This window comes from Cryptotermes secundus, unplaced genomic scaffold (genome assembly GCF_002891405.2).
Source record: "Cryptotermes secundus unplaced genomic scaffold, Csec_1.0 scaffold1065, whole genome shotgun sequence".
NCBI classification, from domain to species: Eukaryota; Metazoa; Arthropoda; class Insecta; order Blattodea; family Kalotermitidae; genus Cryptotermes; species Cryptotermes secundus.
In genome coordinates, this window is record NW_019737400.1 from 609,636 (window position 1) to 635,577 (window position 25,942).

General features: G+C 40.7%; 2 protein-coding genes across 2 annotated transcripts in view; both read left to right on the plus strand.

Annotated features, from left to right (window-relative positions):
- Nucleotides 1-9,312, plus strand: part of LOC111870392 — a 38,263-nt gene extending 28,951 nt beyond the window's left edge. The window contains exons 11-14 of the mRNA XM_033753830.1: nt 801-1,050; nt 3,577-3,687; nt 5,180-5,285; nt 8,360-9,312. Of these exons, the coding sequence (XP_033609721.1) occupies nt 801-1,050; nt 3,577-3,687; nt 5,180-5,285; nt 8,360-8,511 (619 nt within the window). The 3' untranslated portion in view covers nt 8,512-9,312. The remainder of the gene's footprint in view (nt 1-800; nt 1,051-3,576; nt 3,688-5,179; nt 5,286-8,359) is intronic.
- Nucleotides 9,313-11,695: 2,383 nt separating this feature from the next.
- LOC111870393 overlaps nt 11,696-25,942 on the plus strand; it is a 79,495-nt gene continuing 65,248 nt past the window's right edge. Inside the window, exons 1-5 of the mRNA XM_033753831.1 lie at nt 11,696-11,780; nt 18,244-18,397; nt 19,698-19,857; nt 21,791-22,040; nt 25,722-25,832. Coding sequence (XP_033609722.1) covers nt 18,259-18,397; nt 19,698-19,857; nt 21,791-22,040; nt 25,722-25,832 — 660 coding nt within the window. The 5' untranslated portion in view covers nt 11,696-11,780; nt 18,244-18,258. The remainder of the gene's footprint in view (nt 11,781-18,243; nt 18,398-19,697; nt 19,858-21,790; nt 22,041-25,721; nt 25,833-25,942) is intronic.

The following is a 25,942-nucleotide window of genomic DNA, read 5'->3' on the forward strand; positions in this document are numbered from 1 at the left end:
ACTGCCTTCTAAAAGAAGTTATTGAAGGAAAGATAGAGGGGCGGATAGAAGTGACAAGAAGACGAGGAAGAAGACCTAAGAAGATTCTGGATGACCTTGGGGACAGAAGAGGATACTGACATTTGAAGGAGAAAGCTCTAGATCACATTAAGTGGAGGAATTGTTTTGGAAGAGACTGTGGACCTGTCGTCTGACAGATTACTGACGATGATATATATATTTCCAAGTAGTATGGCGTGACTATAGATGGATTTTTGGTTTGGGTATTGGATTTATTGACCACTTTAACACACAACTCAGAACTACAAGTAATTACAGCGCCAACGATAACCTTGAAACTTTACAAATCACCACAGTACACGTTAAGCCTCTTCCAGGCTGCTGTATCTTCACCAGCCGTTCCCTGATAACAGCTTCTAACAGAGGAGATTCTTCAGCTTCCGCGCTGAAATCTTCTCTACATGGCGGCTCCCTTCTAACTGCCCATTTTCTTCATAGACTCCAGTACAGAACTGACTAGGTTGTCCCAATTGTCTTCCTTACAAACCTTTGCACGGACCGAGTAAAAACCACCGTTTCCAACATTACCTCTATTGTTGCATTCATATCCGTTGCCGCGGGAACATGTTTACCGAGCCGTTGCCTAGAAACGGCTCTACACGATGAGGTAGGTTCGTGTAACAGTACCGCTCTCTACTAGGCTACGTAGCTCTAAGAATGGTATTACTAAATGCCTTAAATGTAATAGTTACCTGTTCCTAACCTTCGGGAGAGTGATCACTTGCACTGTGTTGATGTAGATACTGTCTGCCACTCCCGCGACTAACAGAGGAGTGCCACCGCGTCGTGGTGGTGGGGAACCTACACCCCGACGCCACAAAGTATAATCTCCTGGACTTCTTCAAACTAATCTTCATGGTGGGAGATGTGAGATTTTCTGAGGATTGCTGTGTGGCCGATACATACATCGTGGACATGGCCAACTTTGGACTTGGTCATGTTGCCAAAATTACGTTCACAGCAGTCAAGAAGCTCGAAGTGTGTGCCATGGTAAGTTCTGACATGCCCGTTTTCTTTGCGACGGCTTTAATTAATTGGTGTCTGACTAAGAGTAATATTTCTTTTTAAGTTTCATTTCTAAGCATCTGATTGAATTTTACTCTTATATATCCCACCTTCCTGTTTTATACATTACATAATTTAGTAGTGTAAACGTAATTTGTACAAATATTGTCATGTGTAGGGGGTACGCGTGACGAAAACAACGGGTTCCACTTAGAATGAATGGATTTATTAGCACTTCTGTTAAAATTTCTCTTAATCACATTTAATATAGCGTTATCACTGATTTACTCAAATTATAGTTCACCGCTGCATACGCACTAGGATTCTCGGTTTACATTAGTCGGCTTCTAGCAACGGATCTCAACACAGAAAGTGGCACTTCAAATCACTACGTTTCTCGCTCAATAGCCATGGAAACTCGGAACTCAACTATCACCTTTACTGTATTCTTCTTAACTGCAAGCGGACTCGTGTTTTATAGCCGATGCACGGACAACGCAGAAAACATAGTTCTGCTATTAATTCTGTATTTAAGCATCCTGTTGCAAACCATATTAAAAGTCTATGTATAACACAGTCAGTGAATAGTGCAACAAATTGTTCTTTTTTCTTCCACTTAAGACTTCAACATAACATGTTTCGGCCTCAGACGGCCATCTTCAGGTGTTTCAATATATGGAAAACTGCTGCACTGCATTAATATGCTGTAAAATCACACGCTGTAGTGCACTTAATAAAATAAAATCAAATTCATTACAATTTTTCTATTAATTTAAATTAATAGAAAAATTATAATAAATTTTATTTTATCTTATTTTATTAAGTACACTACAGCGTGTGATTTTACTGCATATTAATGCAGTGTAGCAGTTTTCCATATATTGAAACGCCTGAAGATAGCCATCTAAGGCCGAAACAAGGGCCGTGCCATAGCTCAAGCGGTTAGTCGCTGGCTTCCCACCGCGGCGGCCCGGGTTCGATCCCAGNCGTTTCATTACTGACGGACTGTGTTATACAGACAGTTTAACCTTTGCGTAACACAGTCACAGAAAAAAACAAGTCATGAGATAGCTAAGTACGCTTGGAGTGTGACGTCACTGTGTCTGGGAGGAAGTTTGTTTACCGAGCCGTAGCCTAGAAGCGGGTTGCATAACCCCGTTGTTCCCTTGTTGGTGCGTGTATTACTTAGAAATAGTTGTCTTTGTGGCTCAACCGTTCTTGCATGGAGCAAATACGCCACAATACTTTTCAGGTTATGGCGACTTTCGTTTCCATTGTTCAACGAAAAATAATTCTAGTAAAACATTAACGATAACCTAATTATCTTCGTTTTGTTCTAGGCACAATGTAGGAAAGGAAACAAAATACAATGTCCAGGCTCTTCCTTCAAAATACAATATACTTACTCAGCTAATCAACAGATTCCACTCCCTTCATGAAATCTGAAATTTCATCAGCGTTTCAGCAACAGCCTGAATTTGTATCCCAAATTGAGGCAAGGCAAATCCGACTTAAGTTTTACATGCTATTCATCTAGGTGAAATACCAAATAATTCTTACTTCCATATTATTCCACAAACAATCTGTATGAATTTCTCAGCTCTTCCACGAGTCTTACCTGTCCTGACTCTCTCGTTATCCTTCGTTTGATTATTTCAAAGTAGGTTTACATGTTATAAAGCTCCTACTTCCTGTTAATTGTCACGTGTTACTGTGTCGTCACACTTCCTGTTAATATATCTCTGTAGGATCCAAATGTTGTCCTCAGCGCCATATTTTCCAGCACATTTATCTGTGCTTTCCCCATTACGTGAAATATCAAACCAATATAAATCAACATGAACGAGTTCATAGTTTGAACTTCAGGTTGTTATATGCTGGAAGTTAGGAAAATATCGCCCAACATAAATTTTTAACGTTTTCAGGCCTCGAATTTTCGGGCTGTCGTATTCTGGCTTGTAACGCTGTGTAGTATTTTACGTGGATACGAACGTTTCGAAGGAAACATATTACATCCATCTTCTGGGGTTAAGATACTTCGATCCTTAAAATGGAAACAGCATATTCCTCAAGTATTTGGTGTTAATCCACAATATTTAGTTGCCTAATAATCCATATCGCTATCGACTTTGTTGTTAATTCAATTTGCCCTTAACGTCTTCGTGTAAATAATTATAATTTTTATCCTTCTTCCCAAAAAGTTGGATTTTGCCTGAATGATTTATCACATAATTTTATATTATAATTATATCTTGTATTTTGTGGAGGACTGATGATTGTTTTCAGTACTCTCCACATTTTTGACCAAATAAAATTAAAAAAAATTAATCAAAATAATTTTGAAAAGGCCCTATCAGAATTATCCAGTACAATAATAATGATGAACATTATCGTCTTTCCAAAGTGATATGCATGCATTATGAATATTGTAGTGTAGTTCTCATCCTTCAACAGACGTTGCTTTGTAAAGGCCTGATTTCCGGAAACCTCCTGTGCCTATTTTCGTTGCAGAAAGGTTACAGCGCAAGGATCAAGGCTCTTCACTACGTGAATGTGCCGCCATATGCTGACGTAGTCATCGCCCTGATGCGTAGCGTCATGAAGCCCAAGATTGCCGCTAGGGTGAGTTGCTGTTCTGACACGTGCCTGTAGCGTCGTACTATTAAACGTTGAAAAGACGTTTCGTAGCAACTGGTGGTTACACTCATTCTAAAGAGGATGATGGAAATGATCATGAGCCTAAGATTCTTGGGGTGTGGGGCTTCTAGCATGTGTAAATATTTTTAAACTCAGGTCGAATGTTATGTTAATTTGTGAGGGCTTCGAATATTTCTTGAAAACCGAAATTTATATAATATCCATAAGTATGACTACTTCATTAAAATAGTGTCAGTGTTCTAACCTGAAACCAAATACCTGTCATTCATTACAAAATCCCGAAACTAAAGAACCAATAAATATTCTGTCAAAAAATTATATCTATACAATCCACGTGACTAGGTTGAACGCGGGTATGTACATATTAAGACCACAACTGTTACAAAGGACTCAAAATTTCCTCAAATGTCCAGTATCTCTATCTATCTACTAACTATCTATTTATCTGTCTGTCTATCTATCTATCTATCTATCTATCTAGGCTCTACAGCCCTTTGTTGGGCCCTGGCCGCTTTTCAATTTCTTAATCCTACACACAGTCGGAAGGACTCTTTAGATGGGGGATCAGTCCGTCGCAAAGCCTTTATCTATACACAGAACGACACAAACACAGAACAAACGCATATAGACATCCGTGCTTCGAATGAGATTCGAACCCAAGTGTTCGAGCGGGCGAAGACTGTTCATGCAGCCACTGTGATCGGCTCCAGTATCTATTCATAAGCAAATATATATAAAAATGTATGTTACACAAGGGGCCCGCTATCGTAGTACACGACACAAGCATATCACCCAGTATTGAAAATGTACAATATGAAGTCCTGAAGACGCTCTCCTGAGACAGAAGACATCAGGATCCAATAAGACAAAGCAAGAAGATAAATCTAACAACGTATAAACATGAGTAAATGGGTACTAATTTTTCATTAAAATCAGTACAGCTGACAAGAGAGACACTGTTTATAGCAGACTCCCTCCCGTCAGTAACAGCAGAAGCACGACACGGAGTGCGTCCTCGTAATTTCACGCAGCGCTTTTGCGATGTCGTTGTGAAGAGCGAAATGAACTCTTTCAAACCATCCGTATCATTCAGTTTACATTTCTCCGGCAGTTCCGGAAATCGTTCTCAGCAACTTCATATACTTCAGCAATCTTATATTTCAATTCTAACAGCGGTGCTCGAGCGGTTAGTCGCGGGTTCCCCACCGCGGAGGCGTCATTTCAATCCCAGTTCAATTCTTGTGGGACCTGCAGTAGACAAAGTGTGACTAGGGACGGGTTCTCTCTCCGAATATTTCGGTTCTCCTGCCAATGTTCACTCCACCGGCTGCCCCACATTCATTAATTATCATCAAGTTACGCAGTTTTGATACTGACATCATCGTTAAGTAACAAACTTTAAAAACTTGAACATTAAAGGAATGAACATAATTTGTGTTTGGTGCTTCAATTTCAGATGCATGTTCATACAAAAGGAATGGATTCTCTCCATGACAAAGTCAACAAAACTATTTTACCTGAAGAATATGGAGGTAAAGCTGGTTCTATAAGCGACCTTTGGGGTAAGTCATAGTGTTATACTGTTACATGTTTTAGCGACTAGACACGGGGTTTGAATTAGTAGATGGATTTATTGAACTCTTAAAAACTCGTACAAGAATACAAGGTTCCATATATCTACTCCATACATCTTCATGCCGTAGTGCTTAATGAGGTAAGAACAGGGACAATTTACCTTTACCTTGCAGCTTGTAACCACAAGTAATCAAAGCGCTATGGTTAATTCACACAAAGGAATTTTTACTACAGCATACACTAAGTCTTCTCATCTTGTCACTAAAGGTTGCCTGGTAACGGATCCAAATAATGTGCTCTTCTGCTCACGTCCTTGCCGGCTGGCGACTATCTCGCACATAACACATTGTTCTAATTGCCCATCTTCCGAGCCACAATTAATTTCAAGTCAAAGTTATGTTACGACCGACGGTCAGTCGGTCTTGGTGTCGAGCCCCATCTGGGGTCCAAGACCAGATATTTGTTTCTGCCAGACAGGTGTGGTTTTATAGATGTGCGGTATCCCCTCTGTCGAGAGGATGGGTCTGTCCTTTACAATTTATGCTGGTCCTCGCTAGTGCAGTCATTCTTGAGCCCGAGTCCCGCTGTCTCAGATTTGAGACTCCCACAACCTGGACGTCCAGGTCCCCGTATTCATAACCCCCAGGAACAGGTTAGCCCAGTTATATCCCTCAAGCACTGGGTTCCCTTTTCGTCGCCTCCTAAGACACACGGGGCTAAGGTATACGCATTCGAAACTGCGCCCCCCTCCCACACAGGCAATAACTAATATAGAGTCAGAATTACTTTAAGGCTGACGGTTTGCCGCCAATCAGTTCGTCTTGGCGACAAGCTCCTTAAGACTCAAGACTAGTACTTTCTTCACTTGGAAAATCGGCTAACTATTCCCGATGGCTCTCTCTATAGAGACTTTGCATAGATCGCAAAGAAAACGCCGCATCCAACACTTTCTCTATTGTTCCGTCACGTGTTAGTTGCCTCGGAAATGGCTTATCGGTCGTCACCTAGCAACAACCATATTTGTGGCCCCAATAGTAAGGTCGTTCAGCTGCCATGTCATGGTTTGTTATTTAACAGGAAGTCAATCAAATTGTACACTTATGTTTTCAGAGCTCTATCGCTGAAATATTTGGAATAGCGTAAGAGTGTTTTGTGTATTGACAGACGCCTCAGGCTAGGGCCGCGTAAATGTTTCCTTTCCGTCCTTGCGAGGACATGCAAATGAAGACATGAAACGAAGTGCAAGTTTGCCACGTCTTCAAATTTATCAAGCCCGTGTAAGGTACACTTACCATTACAGTAGTAGTTCTCCACGCAACTAGAGGAAGATTTTGAAGAATGTCGAGGAATGTGACGTCGTGTAGATCTCGTATAAACCGACGTTTCGGAGGAACGTTACCGCCGAGAAAACCTCAAATCTTACAGAGACGGGTTTTGTCACTAAAAATCTGCCTCTCTGTAATTTTAAGTCGAAGACAAGAAACACGATAAAATTGTAGGCTAAATCTTTTCATTTCTTGAATATTACAGACTGAAAATGTTATATATATCGTGAGTAACTAAACGGGCACACCTCCAAATAATTAATACCCAATATTCTGCTTCTCGGTACTTAAGTTTTTTTCCCTTGGCACTACAGCCCCAGTGGGCCTAGGCCTACCTCCATGAACTTCTCCGCGGTACTTAGGTATCTATAAAGTTATCAATATTAAAGAAAGTTAAACAATAGTATACAAATTTCAAATTGGAAACACGCACGGAGCAGACTATAGTCGCGCTTGCCCGAAAAGAAAAGAAGTCGGAAACGGGGCGAAATGTGTTCGACCGCGCGACACCTTGAGAACACAGCGCGGTTAGAAACACGGCTTCTGGCCACGCGCGTTATCTCAGTGAGTCGTATATCCCACCTCATTTTCACGCACGCACACGACGGAAAAAGAACTTTCATATGACCTTGACGTTACAATTTCAGGGTACAGAGCATGTTATATTTGCATTTACAGTAACTAAGCGCCCTCTTACTGATGGGCTGTCTGGATCTACAGCCCTTGTGGACCTTAGTGTTTTTTCAGTTTCTTAATCTATACACAGTTGGTGCGACTCCTTGGACGGGGGATGAGTCGTTCGCAAGGTTTCTACCTATATACAGAACAACACAAATACAGAATAAACGCACACAGACATCGAACCCACGTTCTCAGTTTGCGAGAGGACGAACACAGTTTATGCCTTAGACCGTGCTGCCACTGTGATCAGCTTATAAATACGGGAATACTAATAAAAGAAATACAAAAACAGAGATTTCAATACCCAAATCTACTGAGCGGAATGGTGTAGCTGTAAAGCTCTAGACTTGTAATCTTGAGGTGTCCTGTTCGAATATCGGCCGGAACAAATGGTTTGATGTTTTCCTTAGCCACAAACACATACAGGACAACATCAAAAACCCTCTTCTCGACGACAGGGGGCACACATTCGTCCACCGTCAAAAAGAAATAATAAAAGGGACGACACGAACCAGCTTGGTTTTACGAATTCCAATAGAATCTTATCCAACTAACTATAAATATTTTAATGTATTGGAACAGCCGCTGTAGTTGTAAAGACGTTAGATTTTACACCCAATTGTATAATATTTATATTGTATGTATATATTTTAACTTTTAGAACATGTACTGTAATAGTGGCTTCTAACTGTATTGATGTAAAGGTGTCCCTCTGAAGATGGTCTCTGGGGACCGAAACATGTAAGGGCATGAAAAATTGAAATAAGAAAAAAAAAATCTTAACCAATCACACTGAACGGAACTATTTAACTTTTTCATAAAATTACGAAAACGTGTTTACCGAGCCGTTGCCTAGCAATGGCCAAATGCGTTCCAATATATTATGGTCTTCTGAACTATACCGTATAGCTTTTCAATGTTTACCAACGATTTGAAAGACTTCTACCTGATAAAGGATGCAGTAATTTCCTGAAAAGAATCGGTAACCATCCGCAGGAATAAAATGGCGTCATAGAAGTAAATATCACAACTTAAAATATGATTTTGTGTTCCAGATTCTTGGAAGAAGAAACTAGAAAGCTATCGGGACTGGTTTGTGGAACAGGATAAACTAAAGGCTGACGAGTCAAAACGCCCTGGGAAGAAAATTTATAGCAGCGACATTTTCGGATTTGAAGGCTCTTTTCGCCAGCTTTCAGTTGATTAGCTTTTCTCGTGATGCTCGTCTGTACGACCGTACAGATCATTTCCTTTCCTGTATCAATTCACTGAGAAATTCCATGAACAAGATAATCACGATGAGCACTATCTTATAGGTTGTGACGCCGTGTAGCCTGGTCGATGTTTATCAACGTTTCAGAGGATTGTACTGACTCAATCTTCAGAATTGAAAAGTAAGCCAAGCAAACGGGAAGGAGAAATCTCCATTGTTACCACAGCAAGAACCTCAAACCAAGTAACGCCATTAAGAAATTGAAGGGATATTGGTTCAAGCCTTGTGCGTACAGGACACTTTGGTGACCATATACCCAAATGATGGCATACTAGAGACTGATTCGTGTATTCATAAACGAATCATTATATCTAATAACGAAGAAATTAAAATGAAATTTTACGTCACGTGACAATTAGAGGCTATTGTTGACAGATTCACCTACCGACAGAATTGGTAATACCAGCAACCAGCACGTGCAGTGCTCTATCGGCGCACTGTAGGCTATTATCGTAATCTCAAGCAGCATCAAAACGATTCCATTGTACAGAAACAGAACACCGGTAATTGTTTTGGCTCTGAGCTGGAGAGAATTTTCTGCAAGTGTCGATAGTAATGTGAAAACATTATTTTCAACAAAAATATTACACGCCCTAATATTGTGATTATATTATCGATATAACTGAAACAATAATATACATGTATAGTTTATAAACACCTTTCCTGCTATTTTCCATATCTTATTGTCCTCAGTGTAAATTTATTACAAATAAATTATAATTTTGTAAAAATGTGGCACTATAGAGAATCATAAATTGTTTATGCTTTCACATCTTTAAATGTTTATTGATAGAAAAATGAGGCCTACTCTAAATAAAACTTGTAGATTTGAATGTGATATGAATTTTATATTCCTGGGAACCTTGAAAAGGAGAATTTTTCTATCTCCACTTAAAATATACTGTTGTCATCTCTGATTCTCTTCCTCAGCCGTCAACTAAAAGCTACATTGGGTTAACAAGGTCAGCAATTCTTACGTACCTCAAGTGTAAGGCATTCAATTCCCTATTGATAAGGAGAACAAGTGCTACCATTCCTTGCTCTGTCTCTCTAAAAATGTTAAGGGTGTATGGAAATTTGCAGGGCTCCACCATGAGAGTCCTTCACGAACATCGAAAAAAAAATTGATCCCTGAAAAATATTTCGTGAAAAAGACTGAAGCATAACCCGAAGAGGTAACCAACAATACATACCGTACTACCACAGTCAATAAGTTCGTGGAATGGCCGCAAAGCGTCGTACCGGAATTTCCTGCCAATATGTTTCAGCAATGTTTTCGACGGCTATATCAAAGTTGGCAGACTTGCATAGCGGCCAACGGCAACTGTTTTGAGGGCTGATGGGGATCTGTGTAAGTATATGTGAATACCTTGTAATATGATGCGATAAAACCACAGTCCACGAAATTAATGACACTACCGCGTAGATGATTGTGCTTGCATACTCCCCTAAGTGATTCCCTGATGAAAACTGAGGTGAAAATGTACCTGGGTAATATTTACACACAAGTATTATTTTCGACTCCTCTCCTATAGAATGTCATTTACTTGCTTACTCACTCATGGAGCTGAGCCCTTCTGGAGGAGCCGTCAATTCTGCAGCTACTCAAGAATTTCCCAGCATTTTATGAAATCCGAAGGTTCATTACTGTGTTCACAAGATCCCTCCACTGGTCCCTATCCTGAGCCAGATCTATCCAATCCATACCATCATATCCTATCCCTCTAAGATCCATTCTAATATTATCCACCCACCTACGCCCTCGTCTTCCTTGTGGTCTCTTTCCTTCTGGCTTTCTCACCAATATCCTATACGCATTCCTCGTCTCCCTTATTCGTGCTATATGACCTGCCTCCACATCCTCCTTGACTTGCCATTGCTTCCATTAAAGCTATATATAAAGCTGCGAGAACTTTGGCCAATTTAAAATCTTCTAAGTGGATTTAGTAGACTTCAGCCAATCAGCGATGCCCTTTCATGAGTGTTTGAGCTCAGCTGGCTTGCGTTTTCAGGCGTGGAATTTCTTCAGAAAGAGACCAAGATAAGAGCTCGAGCCAGGAGCTCCAATGAGCCTTCAGTTGCTTTGTATCCCGTTTATTCTCTATTTATGCATGCCCTACGCTGTTTATTCGTCTTTATCCACGTTTCTATTAGTTTCAATGTATACGTATATTCCCATCGCGTTTATTTACTAAATTTCGTAAGTAAAGTAAGTAAAGCTATCCCTGTAACAGGCAGTGAAGGCCCATAGGGTTGTGAGACGTTGAGGCTCCCACACTATCTAGACAATCGGCTCACAGATGGCGGTAAGGTTGTCATCATTACGCGCCGGCCGCGCTTTACTCCTCAGGAAAATCATTTAATTAATTCCTGGTACTCGTTTCTGTTAGAGGCTGAGTGAACCCTAGGGCCATAGTGCGGTTGGAAGGATTAGGTCCACTGAAAAAAAATCCAATGACCTCGCCGGGACTTGAACCCGCGACCTTTCGGCTTGTAGCATAACCCCTCAACCAACTACGATGCGTGTTTAAATAAACTGTGTTCTTGAAGTAAAAAGTTCTACTTGTGTTTGTCTTCAAAAGACTCAAGCCCTTACTATGTATTTCTTATATTCGAATAAGGTTAATTTCAATTTCGTGGAACCAATTAATATCGTTAACTGAAGGTCCACTGTACTACTAAGAACGTAAATATCAGCGTATATTCCAATAAAATATTCATATGTATCAAATGTATTCTTTCATTTTCTGTAATGGAAGTCCTCGACAGTGATACATTACAAGCTCCAATGTTCTGTTCGTGAAATTCGAACCCATAGCAACTCGAATATGAATGAAGGACTACTGCTTGGGCCTTACCGGCCCGCTATATTGCGATAGCGTTTATTTATATACATAAATTTACTCAATTGCTAACAACAGTGAAACATGAAGGTTTAATCTCACAACTTCCGTTTCCATGACAAGGCTTTGTGCTTTATTATAACTGCAGATAATGACAAGTATCACGAAGAGTCAAATGGTTTCAGGCTTCGTTGAGCCTCCAAACACATCTCCCTCTTTTCGGCTATTTAGTATCCCAGTCATTACACCACAAAACATAGCAGTGACGCCAAGCAGTTCAGTTTACTGAAACCTGTGCGCAACTGCGGTTTCTTCTCTACGAAACCTGTAGCACAACGGAAGCGTTTCTCAACTGAACAGGTATTACCTATAAATATTCTTACTTTGTTTACGTATTATTTTGTTTGAAGAGTTGTATCTTCTGCGATATACCACCGAGCATTATGTTGAGTCAGCCAGGGTATTACATCCCAGAAGATATAAGCCTTCATAACCACTGCTGTGAGGAACTCAAGCTCACGGTCTTTTATTTGGCTGATGGAACAAGGCAACATTGATGGTTTAAGCCCTCTGGTACAGGTTACGTAACAGCTTGTCTATTTGTCGCCTTGCAATAAGGATAAATGATATATACATAACACATAAGAATGTCCATAGGGTTGAATAAGATATTCAATGGGAAATTACGAAAATATTATAACATGACGTCTGAAAGACGGAATAGTCCATTGTTAGACAACGACTCGCTACAAATCGCTAGGCACGTTAAGTAGCAACGGATAAACACAGAATATAACAGACAAAACGTATGAGGGGGTGATGTATATTAGGTTTGTCTCGAAGTTGTGAAAGGGGAACACCAAATCGATTCGAGTGTCCCCCGTGTGGAGGCGGGGTCGAATACCTTCACCGTGACCCTGCGAGTCGTAGGAGGCGACGAAAAGGGACGTCTCAAATCTGAGGCAGTAAACTATGGTCGTGAGTCTCAAGGGACTCGGACCCGAGAAAGAACGCGCTGGTGAGGACCAGGAGCAATTATAGAAGACAGACCCGTCCTCTCGTCAGAGAGGACGCCCCACAAAAGCACGACTGCAAATGTTAAACAGTAATAAACATCTGGTCATGAGCCTCAGATGGGGCTCGACACCAAGACTTACTGACTGACTGACCGTCAGTCGCAATGTGACTTCGACTTCGACTTCGATTCGAGTGTGCATGATCTGCTCTGTAAAGTCTGTACTGACTGACTTGTGTGTAGTGCAAAAGGAAGAATTTTGAACAACATTCTATGATGAAAGGCCAATCATATTCATAAGAAACAAACCCATCTTCTCGTCAGAGAGGATGTTATATGAGGACTATTACCGCAAGAGTTGAATTGAAAAAGAAATCTCTGGTCGTGGGTCTCAAGGGGCTTGTTTAGTTGCTATCTCGCGATTACAACGCTGTCATTGTACTCTTTTGCGGCCATCGAACCGCAAGGCACTGCGCTCTAGTCGTGAGATAAAAGTTAAACAATGTAGATAGACAAGTGAACAGTGCAGTGGTCTCTCCGAAAACAAAAGGAAATTACTTGATGATGGCCCATGTGCGGCCGAAACATGTTGTAAAGTGAGATGAAACACATTAAAACTAGAGACTTTTAATAATTTGATGATCACTTTTAGTTATACTTTTAGTATCTTAATGACGTTTTATAATTTCAACATCGTAAAGTATTAAAGTGGTACTATTAGTGAGAAACATATTATATATGTCTTTTATAATTAAACACAAATATTTTTGCACTGTTATATTTTAGCGTCCTGTTGCACTGATTTAAGTCCATGATTTATTTAATCCGTCTTGCAGTGCATACACTCATTTATCTCCTTCTCTCCCTCGCACTACATGTTTCGGCATAATAATGCCATCTTCAGGTGCTTACTTATCCACGTCAAACCAGTTCATTGCATGCCATGTTCACACATTAAAATAACTAAAATATGTATCTATCATATACATTGTCAAACGTTAAAAATATTAAAATTGTTCAGGATACCACATCGCTACGTCGCCCCTCACTACGTCAGTCACGCCCATGAGAACAATCCCTGAACAATTTTAATATTTTTAACGTTTGACAATGTATATGATAGATACATATTTTAGTTATTTTAATGTGTGAACATGGCATGCAATGAACTGGTTTGACGTGGATAAGTAAGCACCTGAAGATGGCATTTTTGCACTATTGACGGGTGCTTTGATAATAATTATAATGCCCCAATGAAACAGGATGCTGAAATATAACATACAGGATATTTAGTTGGAAACCCTTAATGGGGGGGGGGAAAGAAACATTTAGGAAACACAAGCATAGAGGACACTATTAATGACGCCGTGTAGCCTAGTAGTATGTCTCCAGCTTCTGCCATGAATATGGAGGCAACTGGTTCCACTGAAACGATAGTATATTTCTACCGGTATAAGAATGTCAAATCTCGAACAATATTAAAATGAATCTTATGAAGTAACATGTGAATATGCTGGCTGAAAAAAACTGGATTCACATGGCGTCCAGCTGTTCTTGTCAAACGCTGATACCGAAACAAGAGTGAATTTCATAGTCATGTGGGCAAATATAAGCTTCTCAAATATGACACTCTGCTCCGTGGAATTTATCAAATAACATTGACAAAGTTAGTGGTCAAAAAAGATGTATTCTACTTCAAGTCAGGTTCGAACCAGAGTAGGAGTCTATAAATATTATTCAAAAAACCGCTAGCCCGAAGCTGCATCCGACCGATCACACTCAAGGCTAGAGCCTTCTCTGATGGCCACAAGGTTTGCACGTGACACCACCTACGCAAAGTAAATTACTGACACACAGGCTCTTCCAACAGACTTGCATGCAAGCCTCGATATGATATATATATATATAAAATATCACTGCTGGACAATACAAGGAACTCTTCTGAATAAAACTTGTATGGGAGCATCTAAAAATTTCTATCTTGTGGGATAAATTATGTACAGTCCTATGTCATATCGACTCCAAACACGGAGACCATATATTCCTCCGAAATGTCATTTGACTTTGAATGGACTATCAGATTTTTTTAGAAGTAGTGGATCTGGAAGGGGGTCCACTCACCTTCGTGAAGATAATTGAGGAGCTATTTCAAAGAAATAGCAGCCCCTGTCTAGAAAACCGAGATTAACGGCCGTGGGGATTCGTTGCGCTGAACACGCGACACCCTCTATCCGCAAATGTTGCCACTAACTTCGCCGACAAGCGGCGGTCGCTCTGTCGATATATTTCGCTTGCGGAATAAAAGCTACGGATTTTAGTTATTCATTAGTCACAAAAACAAAAAAAAATAACCGTTTCCATCCTTAAATTCATCCAAATAAAATTTGACTATTTGGTTCCTATCCCCCCAGAGAACAAAATTTTCTTCCTATACAAAGACCCACTTAGCGAATTAATCGCTCCTGTTTCTTGCGAGGAAGATATTTGTAAATAAATATTGTTAGGAAAAATAGTTTTTATGTTAAATTATGTGGTATCAAGATCGAGGTTCCTATAATTTAGTAGAGACACACTAATTTTATCGTGTAGAAGAAGGCAGAGGTTTCTCCCGAAAGGTCTTTAACTAGTGACAAAACTACAGTATATTATACCCAAGAGCACCATAATCTCCTTCACAATAGGCTCCAGTAGCACGCTTTCCTGAATGACGTAATAAACTTTCCCGTTCATAAATGGCAGAACATTTCTTGACAAAATCATTGTCAGCTTCCCTATAATTTATTTCCGTCCCTCCGTAAAATCCATTTCATATGTCACCATTCGAGGTACATCTTCGGCCTGTAATTGACGTCATTCTTTCATTATCTTCAGCAAAAGAAAAAAAAAACAAGGAGCTGTAAAAATCAAGTAAACAAACTACACGTATGCCTTAGGAAAACATTGAGAGAATTAATCATTAAATAATGATGTTGACTGTTACGTAATCATTGGAATAATATTAGATTCTGTCATAAGTAATCAATGGGAACTAAAATGACCAGACCTCAGAACTCGAACACACAGGATTTCTGTTGTGAGTGTATGTGTGAAAAGTGTCTTTTCAAAGCATGAGATACAACCTCAGCTGCTAAACAGGGAACACATCGGTGTTACATAGAATTCAATCATTTCACTGCTGAATTCATTATCACTTCGTTTTGCAGTACAAAAACTGTACATACGAGTAGTGACTCATACTTCTTTACAAATCCTAGTTGCATAATGTTGGATTAACAAACTAATTCCATGGAACTGAGCCCTACTTGAGAATCCGCCCGTCACGCAGCTACTGAAAATTTTCCCAAAATTTTATGGAACCCGAAGGTTCATTACCGTCTTCACAAGAGGTCTCCACTGGTCCCTGTCCTGAGCCACATCAATCCAATCCATACCATCCCATGCTATCTCTCTAAGATCCATTTTAATATTGTCAACCCACCTACGCCTTGGTCTTCCCAGTGGTCTCTTTCCATATGGCTTTCTCAACAATATTCTAATTCCATTCCGCTCCACCCCCTTCCGTGTTACATGCCCTGCCCATCGCATCCTCCTTGGCGTTACCATTCTAATTATACTTGGAGAAGAGTACAAGTTACGAAGCTCCTCATTATGCAGTTTTCTCCAACCTCCTGACACTTCATCTCTCTTCGGTCCAAATATTCTCCTCACCACCCTCTTCTCAAAACCCCTCAGTCTATGCTCCTCCCTTAATGTCAGAGACCAAGCTTCACACCCATACAGAACCACAGGCAAAATTATAGTTTTTTTATACTCTAATTGTTTATGTTTGTAGACAGCAGACGAGAAGACAAAAGGTTCTAGACTGTAAGGTAGCAAGCATTACCCGAATTCAATTTCCTCTTAATTTCTTATTTAATCAGATTTTGATTTGTTATCGTTGTTCCCAAATATCTCAACTGTGCCACAAACATTTGTTTCCTAAGTTTATGTCATGAATTTGCTCTGCATTCTGGTGACGAGACAGCAACATATACTTAGTTTTCTCTGTGTTTACCTCTAGACCAGTGTCGTAGAACGTAATAGTTCACTTCTGCCAGAATTGAATTGCTACCTGACGATTTATAACTTTTAAACTTTTCCAATAGCAATTTCAACCTCAAAATGGTTAGGACGAGGTACTAACAGCTCAGCTGTATGTATTTCTATCTGCCTAACATCGCTGACCCTATGTATATTCAATAGGTGAGAGAAACTATTCTTCCACCTATTCAAAATATTATCACATGTAGACCCAATGCCAGGAAACGAGTGAAAAACACGTTTCCTTCAAAATAATATTTTGCGTACCATTGGAAATTTTCCAAGGTGCACACCGGTTCGCGACTTGCACACGGCTTTCAACCTTCAATTGATATGATTATATAAAAAAATTGTGCAGGAAACAAGCAGAAGTCATGCAAAATCATGAGAATAAACATGTTCACAGTACATGACAAGGTGAAGCCAGACATAGAAAATACAGGAGGCTTAAACTTGGCGGTGGTGAAGCTTACGACTGTTCAAATGACTAAGCTGCCGTTGTAGAATAAGATACGTAATATAGGCATATTCTTCTTAGCAAAGCCTGTACCGACAGAGGACATATATAGTTCAAAAGACGAATATTTAATAACATGACGTAAGTGCGATATGTACGCTTGACGAAAGGCCAAGCATATTCATAAGAGGAAACCGTCTTCTCGTCAGCAAGGAAGTTACATGAATACTGTTAACTACAGCAAGGTCTGCGTTGAAAAAAAGATCTCCGGTCGTGAGGCTTAAGGGGCTTGACACCAAGACGAACTGATTGTCGGTAAACCGCGAGTCGTACAGAAACTTGGACTTTGACTGGACTTCGAATGAAATCAGTCGTAATTCAGAATCTAGTCGCAGAGGAGACCAGAATGGAGTCAGTCGTAGTTCAGAGCAGAATAGGGAGAGAGGAGATCAGATCAGAATCGAGCAAGTTCGGCTAAAGAATTACTCTGAGCCATTGTAATTGACTGTAATTATGAGCGATTGTAAAGAAGACGTCAATAAATCAGAACATCCAATTCAAAACTCGTTATTATTAGTCACGTAGCCATAAAAACGTGTCAATATTGTGGTAATCTGTAATCAGATCACCATTCTCATCCTTCAGTAAGTTACTTCTAGATTGGTAAACCCTCTTAAACTAATTCATCCCTCTATACAGGTCTCTAATGTTCTTGTTCTTACTGCTCCCCCTCTTTATCCCTGAAATGCCTGCTGGCTTCACGTCTGGCTACGCTGTTTGCTGCGGATGGCTGCCACAATGAATCCAGCAATTTTACGTGCTGTATAATACAGTGACCCTTACTGTAGCGCTGCGATACAGCACACACAAACAAGTTAATATACAAGGTTATTCATAAGTCTGTGAAACAAATAAACAGTGCTTCGGGTCATGGTAATTCTTACGCCGATAGAGAACGAATCTCCCCAAGTTCTTTTAAGCCCTCCATTGCCTGCTAATCTCATGGATCTTCGCAACCGTATCACCGCTGCTATGGCTCGGGTCAACCGTGATATGCTGACATGGGTGTGGGACGAAATGGATTATCGCAAAGATGTTTGCCGTATTAGCAAAGTTGGACACGCTGGGCATCTGTGAAATATGTAAAAAAAACTTGGTGAGTTTATCTCTATTTCAGTGTAATAAAATTTGGTATCCGTTGCGTAGTCTATTTATTGTATATTTTCAAAATGTTTCACGAACTTATGAATAACCCTGTACTATTCTTGCAGGACTTGTAAATAGATATGACCCAATTAATACCGAATAAAGAAACAATAGACAAAATTCGAACGAGGGCTGGGATAGACGAGCAGAGGCTACAGGGGGCCGTGAAAACTTTGAAGGACTGGTTGAAGAAACAGCCACATCTGCCTCACGACTATGGTAACTATGGTAACTATATACATATAGATTATTCTTAGTTTATTTACATTCTTCATGGTTTCAGTACTTCATATTGTAGTTGAGTGAAGCGACAAAGTGTGAATAACGGATTTACTAACTAACTAATAAAATAACTTAATTTATTTTGAATTGTTAGACAGTTAAACAACGCCAGTGTTTTCTTGTTAGTACCATGTGCCTCTGAAGATGGTTTTACTAAAACCGAAACATGTAAGGCAAGAGTGAGAAAGAAGTGACCTAAAAAACATTGTTACACTCGACGGACTCTGTATTGATTTTATATAACTTAATTTAGCTGAGCCCTTCTTGAGAAGCTGCCAATTTTGTAGCTACTCAAGAACTTTCCAAAATTTTATGGAACCGGAACGTTCATTACCGTGTTCACAAGAGCCCTCCTGAGCCAGTTCAATCTAATCCATACCATCCCCTTCTATCTCTCTAACATCCATTTTAATATTATCCACCCACCTGCGTCTTGGTCTTACAAGTGGTCTCTTTCCTTCTGGTTTTCAAACCAATATCCTATGCGCATTACCTACGCCCCATTTGTGCTATATGCCCTGTCCATCTCATCCTCCTTGACTTGATCATTCTAATTGTACTTGGGGAAAAGTACAAGTTACGAAGCTGCGTGAATAAAAAATATATTAATATATTATTTATGGTTTATTTAACGACGCTAGAACTACATGGCGTCGAATGGCGGCATAATTTCGGATACAATCCCAGCACTTACATAAGCGGAATGAGAAAAATTACGATAACAGATTATTGGGCAACCCTGCCGAGATTCAAACCGAGTACCCTCACCATACAAGTCCGCAGCGTCACCGCTTGAGCCAATTTGTGGTATCTTAGAGCCTTTTATGTACCGAGATTCATACTGAAGACGAAGGCAAAACTATCCCTATAAGAGGTCGTGGAAGCCCGTAAGGTTGTGAGACGTCGAGGTTCCCACATTTTCTAAACGATCGGCTCACAGATGACGGTGAGGTTGCCAGCGTTACGTTCCGGCCGCCCTTTATCCTCAGGTACTCATTTCTGTCAGAGGCTGAGCCGACCCAGGCCTTATTGCGGCTGGAAGGATTAAGTCAAAAGGAAAACCCAGTGACATCCGCAATCGAACCCGCCGCTCGTCGGTTTGTAGCATAATGCTTCAAACACCCTACCATGTGCCTGATTTATTTTGAAAGCAATCTATTATCTACCCCACAGCTACCTTAACCACTAAACAGTTTAATTCAACGTTTGTGCTCTGTTAATCTGTTTATGTTTCCAGATGAAGTACGGTTGGAGACACTTTTATTAAGATGCAAGGGACGAGTAGAGATCTGCAAGCAGACCATTGACATGTATTACACGCTTAGATCCGCCATACCCGAGATTTTTTGCCACAGGGATCCTTATGAGCCTTGGTTTAAACAAGCTTCAAGCCTCAGGTAAATCCTCGATTTTGCAAAATGTCAAGGGGCTTTCAAAACACGTGGAATCAGGATACATGCTTTACAAAATACGTTACAAGCATCAAGTAGAACCCCATATTTTGAGCATGGCATAGGGCCATCAATTTTGTTCAATTTGTACAGCGAATGCCTTACCAAGGAAGCTCTGGATGGGCTTCGAGACTTCAAGTTAGGAGGGCAAATTATTCAAACGGTGAAATATGCAGATGACCTTGTGTTAATGGCTAAGGAAGAAACTGTGCTACAGGGCATGATTGATAGACTAATCGAAATTGGAAGGTGCTATGGCATGGAAATTAATGTGAAAAAAACAAAAATAATGAAAATTACGAGACAACCAACCCCAGTCACAATAAAGACAGAACAAAGACAGCTGGACAATGTGAAATGTTTTAAATATTTGTTGCTAAGAGTTTGTCTCACGTTTCTTAGCAACTGACAGCCACCAAATGAAAGATGAAATGTTTGAGGTGGTAATCACGATCGGTTCGCCCCGAGTTATAAACTGGGGACACGTAACTAATTCCATAGAGAAAGCATCCCGCGTGGAGGCGGATTCGGATACCTCCACCGTAGCCCTGCGGGTTTTAGGAGGCGACACAAAGGGAAGTCTCGAATCTGAGAGAGTAAAAGATTGTCGCGAGACTCACGGGACTGACACCCGAGCATGACTGTGCTGGCGAATCCGGCAGAAATTTTAAATGACAGACCCGTCGTCTCGTACGAGGCATCGCCCCACATCAGCAAACCTGCAACTGTCTGGCAGTAAAAAAGATCTGGTCGTAAGCCCCGGATGGGTGCTTTATGCCAAGACAGACTGACCGACTGACCGTTGGTCGTGACGTAAGACTCGGATTACAAGGGTTCATTTTTCTTTAGTATTGCCTATTTAAAAAGGAACCTATAATTGCACATATTATCCAATAATACACGTACTAAAATTATTATCCCGCTATGTACTTAGTGGATAATGTCAAGCATATGTTTAGGTCTACAAAGTTTCATTTCTTTGTATTCAATATATATATATCCTTTATCCGACGGCCCTTTAAACTTAGNCAGGTCCCATTAACCCATAAACCTGTAGGTATTAGACAATGAAGCTGCGTCTAATTTTACAAGTTCAGAGCTAATAATTTTAATGGCATTATAATTATCATGATAATCATTATCATTACTATTATTATTTAGTCAAAATATGCTTGGGGCGTGCTGTAGTGTAGTTTTTTTAATTGCTAGCGGGGTGGGATTAAGTCCCTTGTGCTGCGGTAACTTCTGGCCTATTGTACCAGCCCCAGATGATAGGTGAGGGTAATTGTGGGGCAATTGGTGGATTGAAAATTGGCAGGGGAAACCGAAGTACTCGGAGTAAACCTGCCCCAGCGCCACTATGTCCACCACAAATCCCATCTGACCAGACCCTGGATCGAACCCTGGCTGCCGCGGTGGGAAACCAGCAACTAACCACTTGAGCTATGGCGTGGCCTGTAGTGTAGTTGGTTCAAATACTACGCTACGAGCCGGAAGTGGGTTCGATTCCCGATGAGGTCATTGAATTTTTCAATTGACCTAATCCATCCAGCCGCACTGTGACCCTGGGGTCGACACAGCATCTAACAGAAATGAGTACCAGTAATTTTCCTGGGTGATAAAGGGCGGCCGGCGCGTAAGGGTGACAACCTCACCGCCATCTGTGAGCCGATTGTCTAGAAAATGTGGGAACCTCGACGTCTCACAACTCTACTTGTCTCTACAGCCAGTTACAGGGATAGCTTTACCTTTTTTTATTAAATATGCATGTAAAGCACATAGCAGAGATGACAGTCCATATTCGTTTCTAACCTCTGGCACATTAGAATTATTCTTGAGCACCTAAGGAGAGTTATCATAAAGTGTTATCATATTTCAGGTGTTTTGTACCACTGCCCAAACTGACAGAGGATTACGACAGAGTGTCACTGTTGGTATACCTGGACAAAGACCCCTCCAAGTACATCGTATATGACGTATTCAAAATGATTTTCATGATTTTTGAGATACGAAACACAGAAGACTACAATTTATCTGAAATCTTCATTGTGGATTTGGAAAACATCACAATGGGACACGTAGTTAAATACACTTTACCCGCTGTCAAGAAACTTCAAATTAGCGCCTTGGTAAGTCAGTGAAGGATTCTATCTTACCGCAGATATAAATGCCATTCCATTGTCAGTCGCTTCATAGAAAGTAAGAAACAAAGGAAGAAAGAAAAGACAAGTGCATGATGTAAAGGCCACTTCTCTTTTCAGATTATTACACACCAACCACTCATTTATTTGATCCTACATAGTGTGAGCTACTGACAGCGTCATTAAACAAATTATAAACAAATTAAAGAAAATTAAATGTATGTATGAGAGTCGGTAAATTGATCAGAAATATATATAAAATTTAAAATATTTGATATTCGAATCTGGGGGGGGAAAAAAAATTATTCCTCGACATAGCCTCCACCAACATTGATACCCTTGTCCCATCACTCTGTCATTGCGTCGAAACCCACAGCATTGAAATATTCTGACTCTTGTTTCAGACACAGCCCCATATCTGTTTCAACCTCTTCGTCATCAGTGAAACGTACGCCACGTGCCTTGACATAGTTGTGAACCGGTTTACGCGAAAGATACTTCCCACCGTAAACAGGAAACATTTTTTATGCATATCCTTTGAATTAATTCTTTTACCCACAAAAGCCACAGTAGAACGCTGGTCCTCAAGCATGGTCGCCATTTTGACTACTAAAACCAGCCTCAAAAATTGAGTATGCTCGTCTGCTACCTATACTGTAACGAACCTGGAGTGTGCTGCTACCTAGTGACACACATAGAAAACCTATTACATCCATTACAGCTGTTTTACTTCCATTTGGGACTGATTTACTGACTATTTCTCGTAGTAAGTTAGTTTTATTCGGGTAATGCAGAGAATGAACATATGTTTTTTTCTAACACGCCTGTCCAGCAGGAACCCCTCTTCTGCGTGCCTTCCCCCACTTCTACTGACATTCGCACTCCGCTCTCTCTCTCCGTTCTTGGTCTGTTACCAGTGTAGACGGTGGGGAAGTACCCACCGCAGGTAGCATGAGAGAGCAGGAGACTGCATCACACCCCTCGTGATCATTTGTCCCCCAATCGAACTACGAAACTATTGTATTGTCACATATATGAGTAACTATAGATGGGGGCACGCGGTAGCGTAGTTGGTTGAGGGGCTATGCTACAAGCCGGAAGGTCGCGGGTTCAAGTCCCGATGAGGTCACTGAATTCTTTTGCAATTGGCCTGATCCTTCCAGCAGCACTATGGCCCTGGGTTTGACTCAGCTTCTAACAGAAATGAGCATCAGGAATTAATTAAATAATTTTCCTGGGGAGTAATGCGCGGCTGGCGCGTAAGGCTGACAACCTCACCGCCATCTTTGAGCCGACTGTCTAGATAATGTGGGACCCTCAACGTCTCACAACCCTATGGGCCTTCAAGGCCTGTTACAGGGATACCTTTACTTTTCTTTTCTTTACTTTACTTTTATTAGTGACTTCAGACGGGGTTTGGATTGATGACCGGATTTACTGGACTGTTTGATACATCGAGTGACTATTCCACACTAGTGCCCACAGTCACGTCTTCATTACCCGTTACTCCGTGGCAGCTTCAACAGTGGATGTTCCCCTTCCTCTGCGTTCCCGAATTACCCACGGCCTCATCTACCAGCTTCTCACCGCAACAGTTCACAACGCCTGACCCTCCTCAGTCACTCACCAACCAAGTCACCTCAACTCAACTGACTCTCACTAACTGTCCTGCTCGTAACATCTCGGCACAGTCAGCACAGAAAACATCGCTAGTATTGCAGTTTACAGGCCGTTGCCTAGTAACGGCCTTTGTCTAGTTTTTTGTTTTGCAGTCGTTGCTTAGCAACGGGTCTACATGACACATTATTTAATCAGTTATTTTATGGCCATGAAATATTCTGTATTCTCACATTAGTAATTCATGTAGTTTTTTGGGTATCAAGTCAACCGTTTAGTTTAGTACTTATTTGATTAATTTTCCTGTTGACACGATTAAAATAATAAGTATTGTTCATTAAAGATTCGTGGAACTATTGGGTCGCAAGACCGAATACATAAAAAATTACAAAGACTGCGTAGAACACTGAGATACAAGTCTCACTACGGGGCGATCTTTCTGTGAAAAGTACAACGGAAATTACTTTAAATCTCTACTTCCGTTAGTATTTAAAATGATTACTTGAAACTCTAGCTTGAGGTACTATGCTACAAGCCAGAAGGTCGCGGGTTCGAGTCCCGATGAAGTGTTTTTTTTTTCAATTTGCCTAATCCATCCAGCCACATTATGTTCCTGCGGTCGACTCAGCCTCTAACAGAAATGTATACCAGGAATTTTCTTGGGGAGTAAAGGGTGGCCGGAACGCAAGGCTGACAACCTTATCGCCATCTGTGAGCAGATTGTCTAGAAGATGTGGGAGCCTCGACGTCTCACAACCCTATGGGCCTTCACGGCTCGTTGCAGGGATAGCTTTACCTGTATATCTTTTATTTGAAATTCTAGCATTTAAAGACCACTCTCCAGTATTAACACAGCTTTCTCTCTTCCTCGTCAATAAAGTAACTTAGATACTTATCATCAAAATATGAATAAGGCATTTTACGTTAGCTAAAGAGTGATGAAGCCATAATTTTTATTGTTGTCTTCCTCCAAGTGGGGACTACGAGATGGACTAACCTCTTCATGCCTCAGAGGACAGTACTTTTCTTACAACCAACGTAGTCAAGGCCCTCAATGGTTAGCGTAGCTGTTTCATATTTCCGTTCTCTAGAAGCGTATGAGCTGCTCTGTGGGGTTTACCGGCATTGCCCTTATTCATTCTGTCCACATATCGGGACAGGCTAAGACAGTTTTGCTCCATGACCTTTCTTACTTCATGTTTCTGTACCTGTCATTAGTGAGTCATAACACAGACACATAAAAACCCGCAGCTAAATGAAACAGTAGTCCAATTATCTAGCAATTTATTATGACCTTGTGGTTTTTGCCACCTGTCTCAAGGAGCGATGGGCGCATCCACATGCATTTTAAATGAATGCATTTAGTGAGAGGGACTTCCGCTTCACGCCTGATGATATAGTTATGACGCAATGGGCGATAGAAGGGACCTAGAGAATACTGGGACACACATAATTCCGGGGCATATTAACCCCTACAAATAAAAGTTTTGACTTTGTCAGAGAAGAAAGGGGAAGAGTCAGCAACAGGTCCCGAAACTGCGATACAAGGGTAGGTTTAATTTGTATTTTCTTCTCTGAAATCGTAATTCTAGTTAATATTGTGCGTTATTTCCTTATACGTAACCGCATTTCTCTATTGTTCACATTAATTGTTACCGAAGTCGATCACAGTGGCCGCGCGGTCTAAGGGTTGAACTGTCTTCTCTCGCCCGAAAGCTGGGATCGTGGGTTCGAATCCCGTTCAAGACATGGCTATTTGTGCGCGTATATTCTGTTTATGTGTTGTTCTGTGTGTAGGTAGCGGCTTTGTGACGGACTGATCCCCCGTCCAAGGAGTCCTACCGACTATGTGTAGGATTAAGAAATTGAAAAAATACGGCAGAGATCAAACAAAGGGCTGTAGGGCCATAAGTAGGTAGAATTGTAACAAAGAAGAGGAAGTAACTTATTACAGAGAGAAAGCTGAACCAATATTCACGTGACTCATTATAGACTGCAAGAAGTACTAATATCCATGGCACTTCTCACAAAGTTAATTCGCTTTGATTACAGAAAGGTTTCAAGGGACGGGTCAAAGGAATTCACTTCATCAACGCTCCTCCTTTCGTGGATTCGGCAGTGACTGTAATTAAGAACACCCTGAAACCCAAATTCGTTGCCAGAGTGAGTAGAGCTCTTCATTAATTATTATTAAGGTGACCAAATCAATTTGCGTCAAATAGGCCAGACATTTATCATGTGCGCTAAATGAGAAATTCGCATTTAATTTTAAT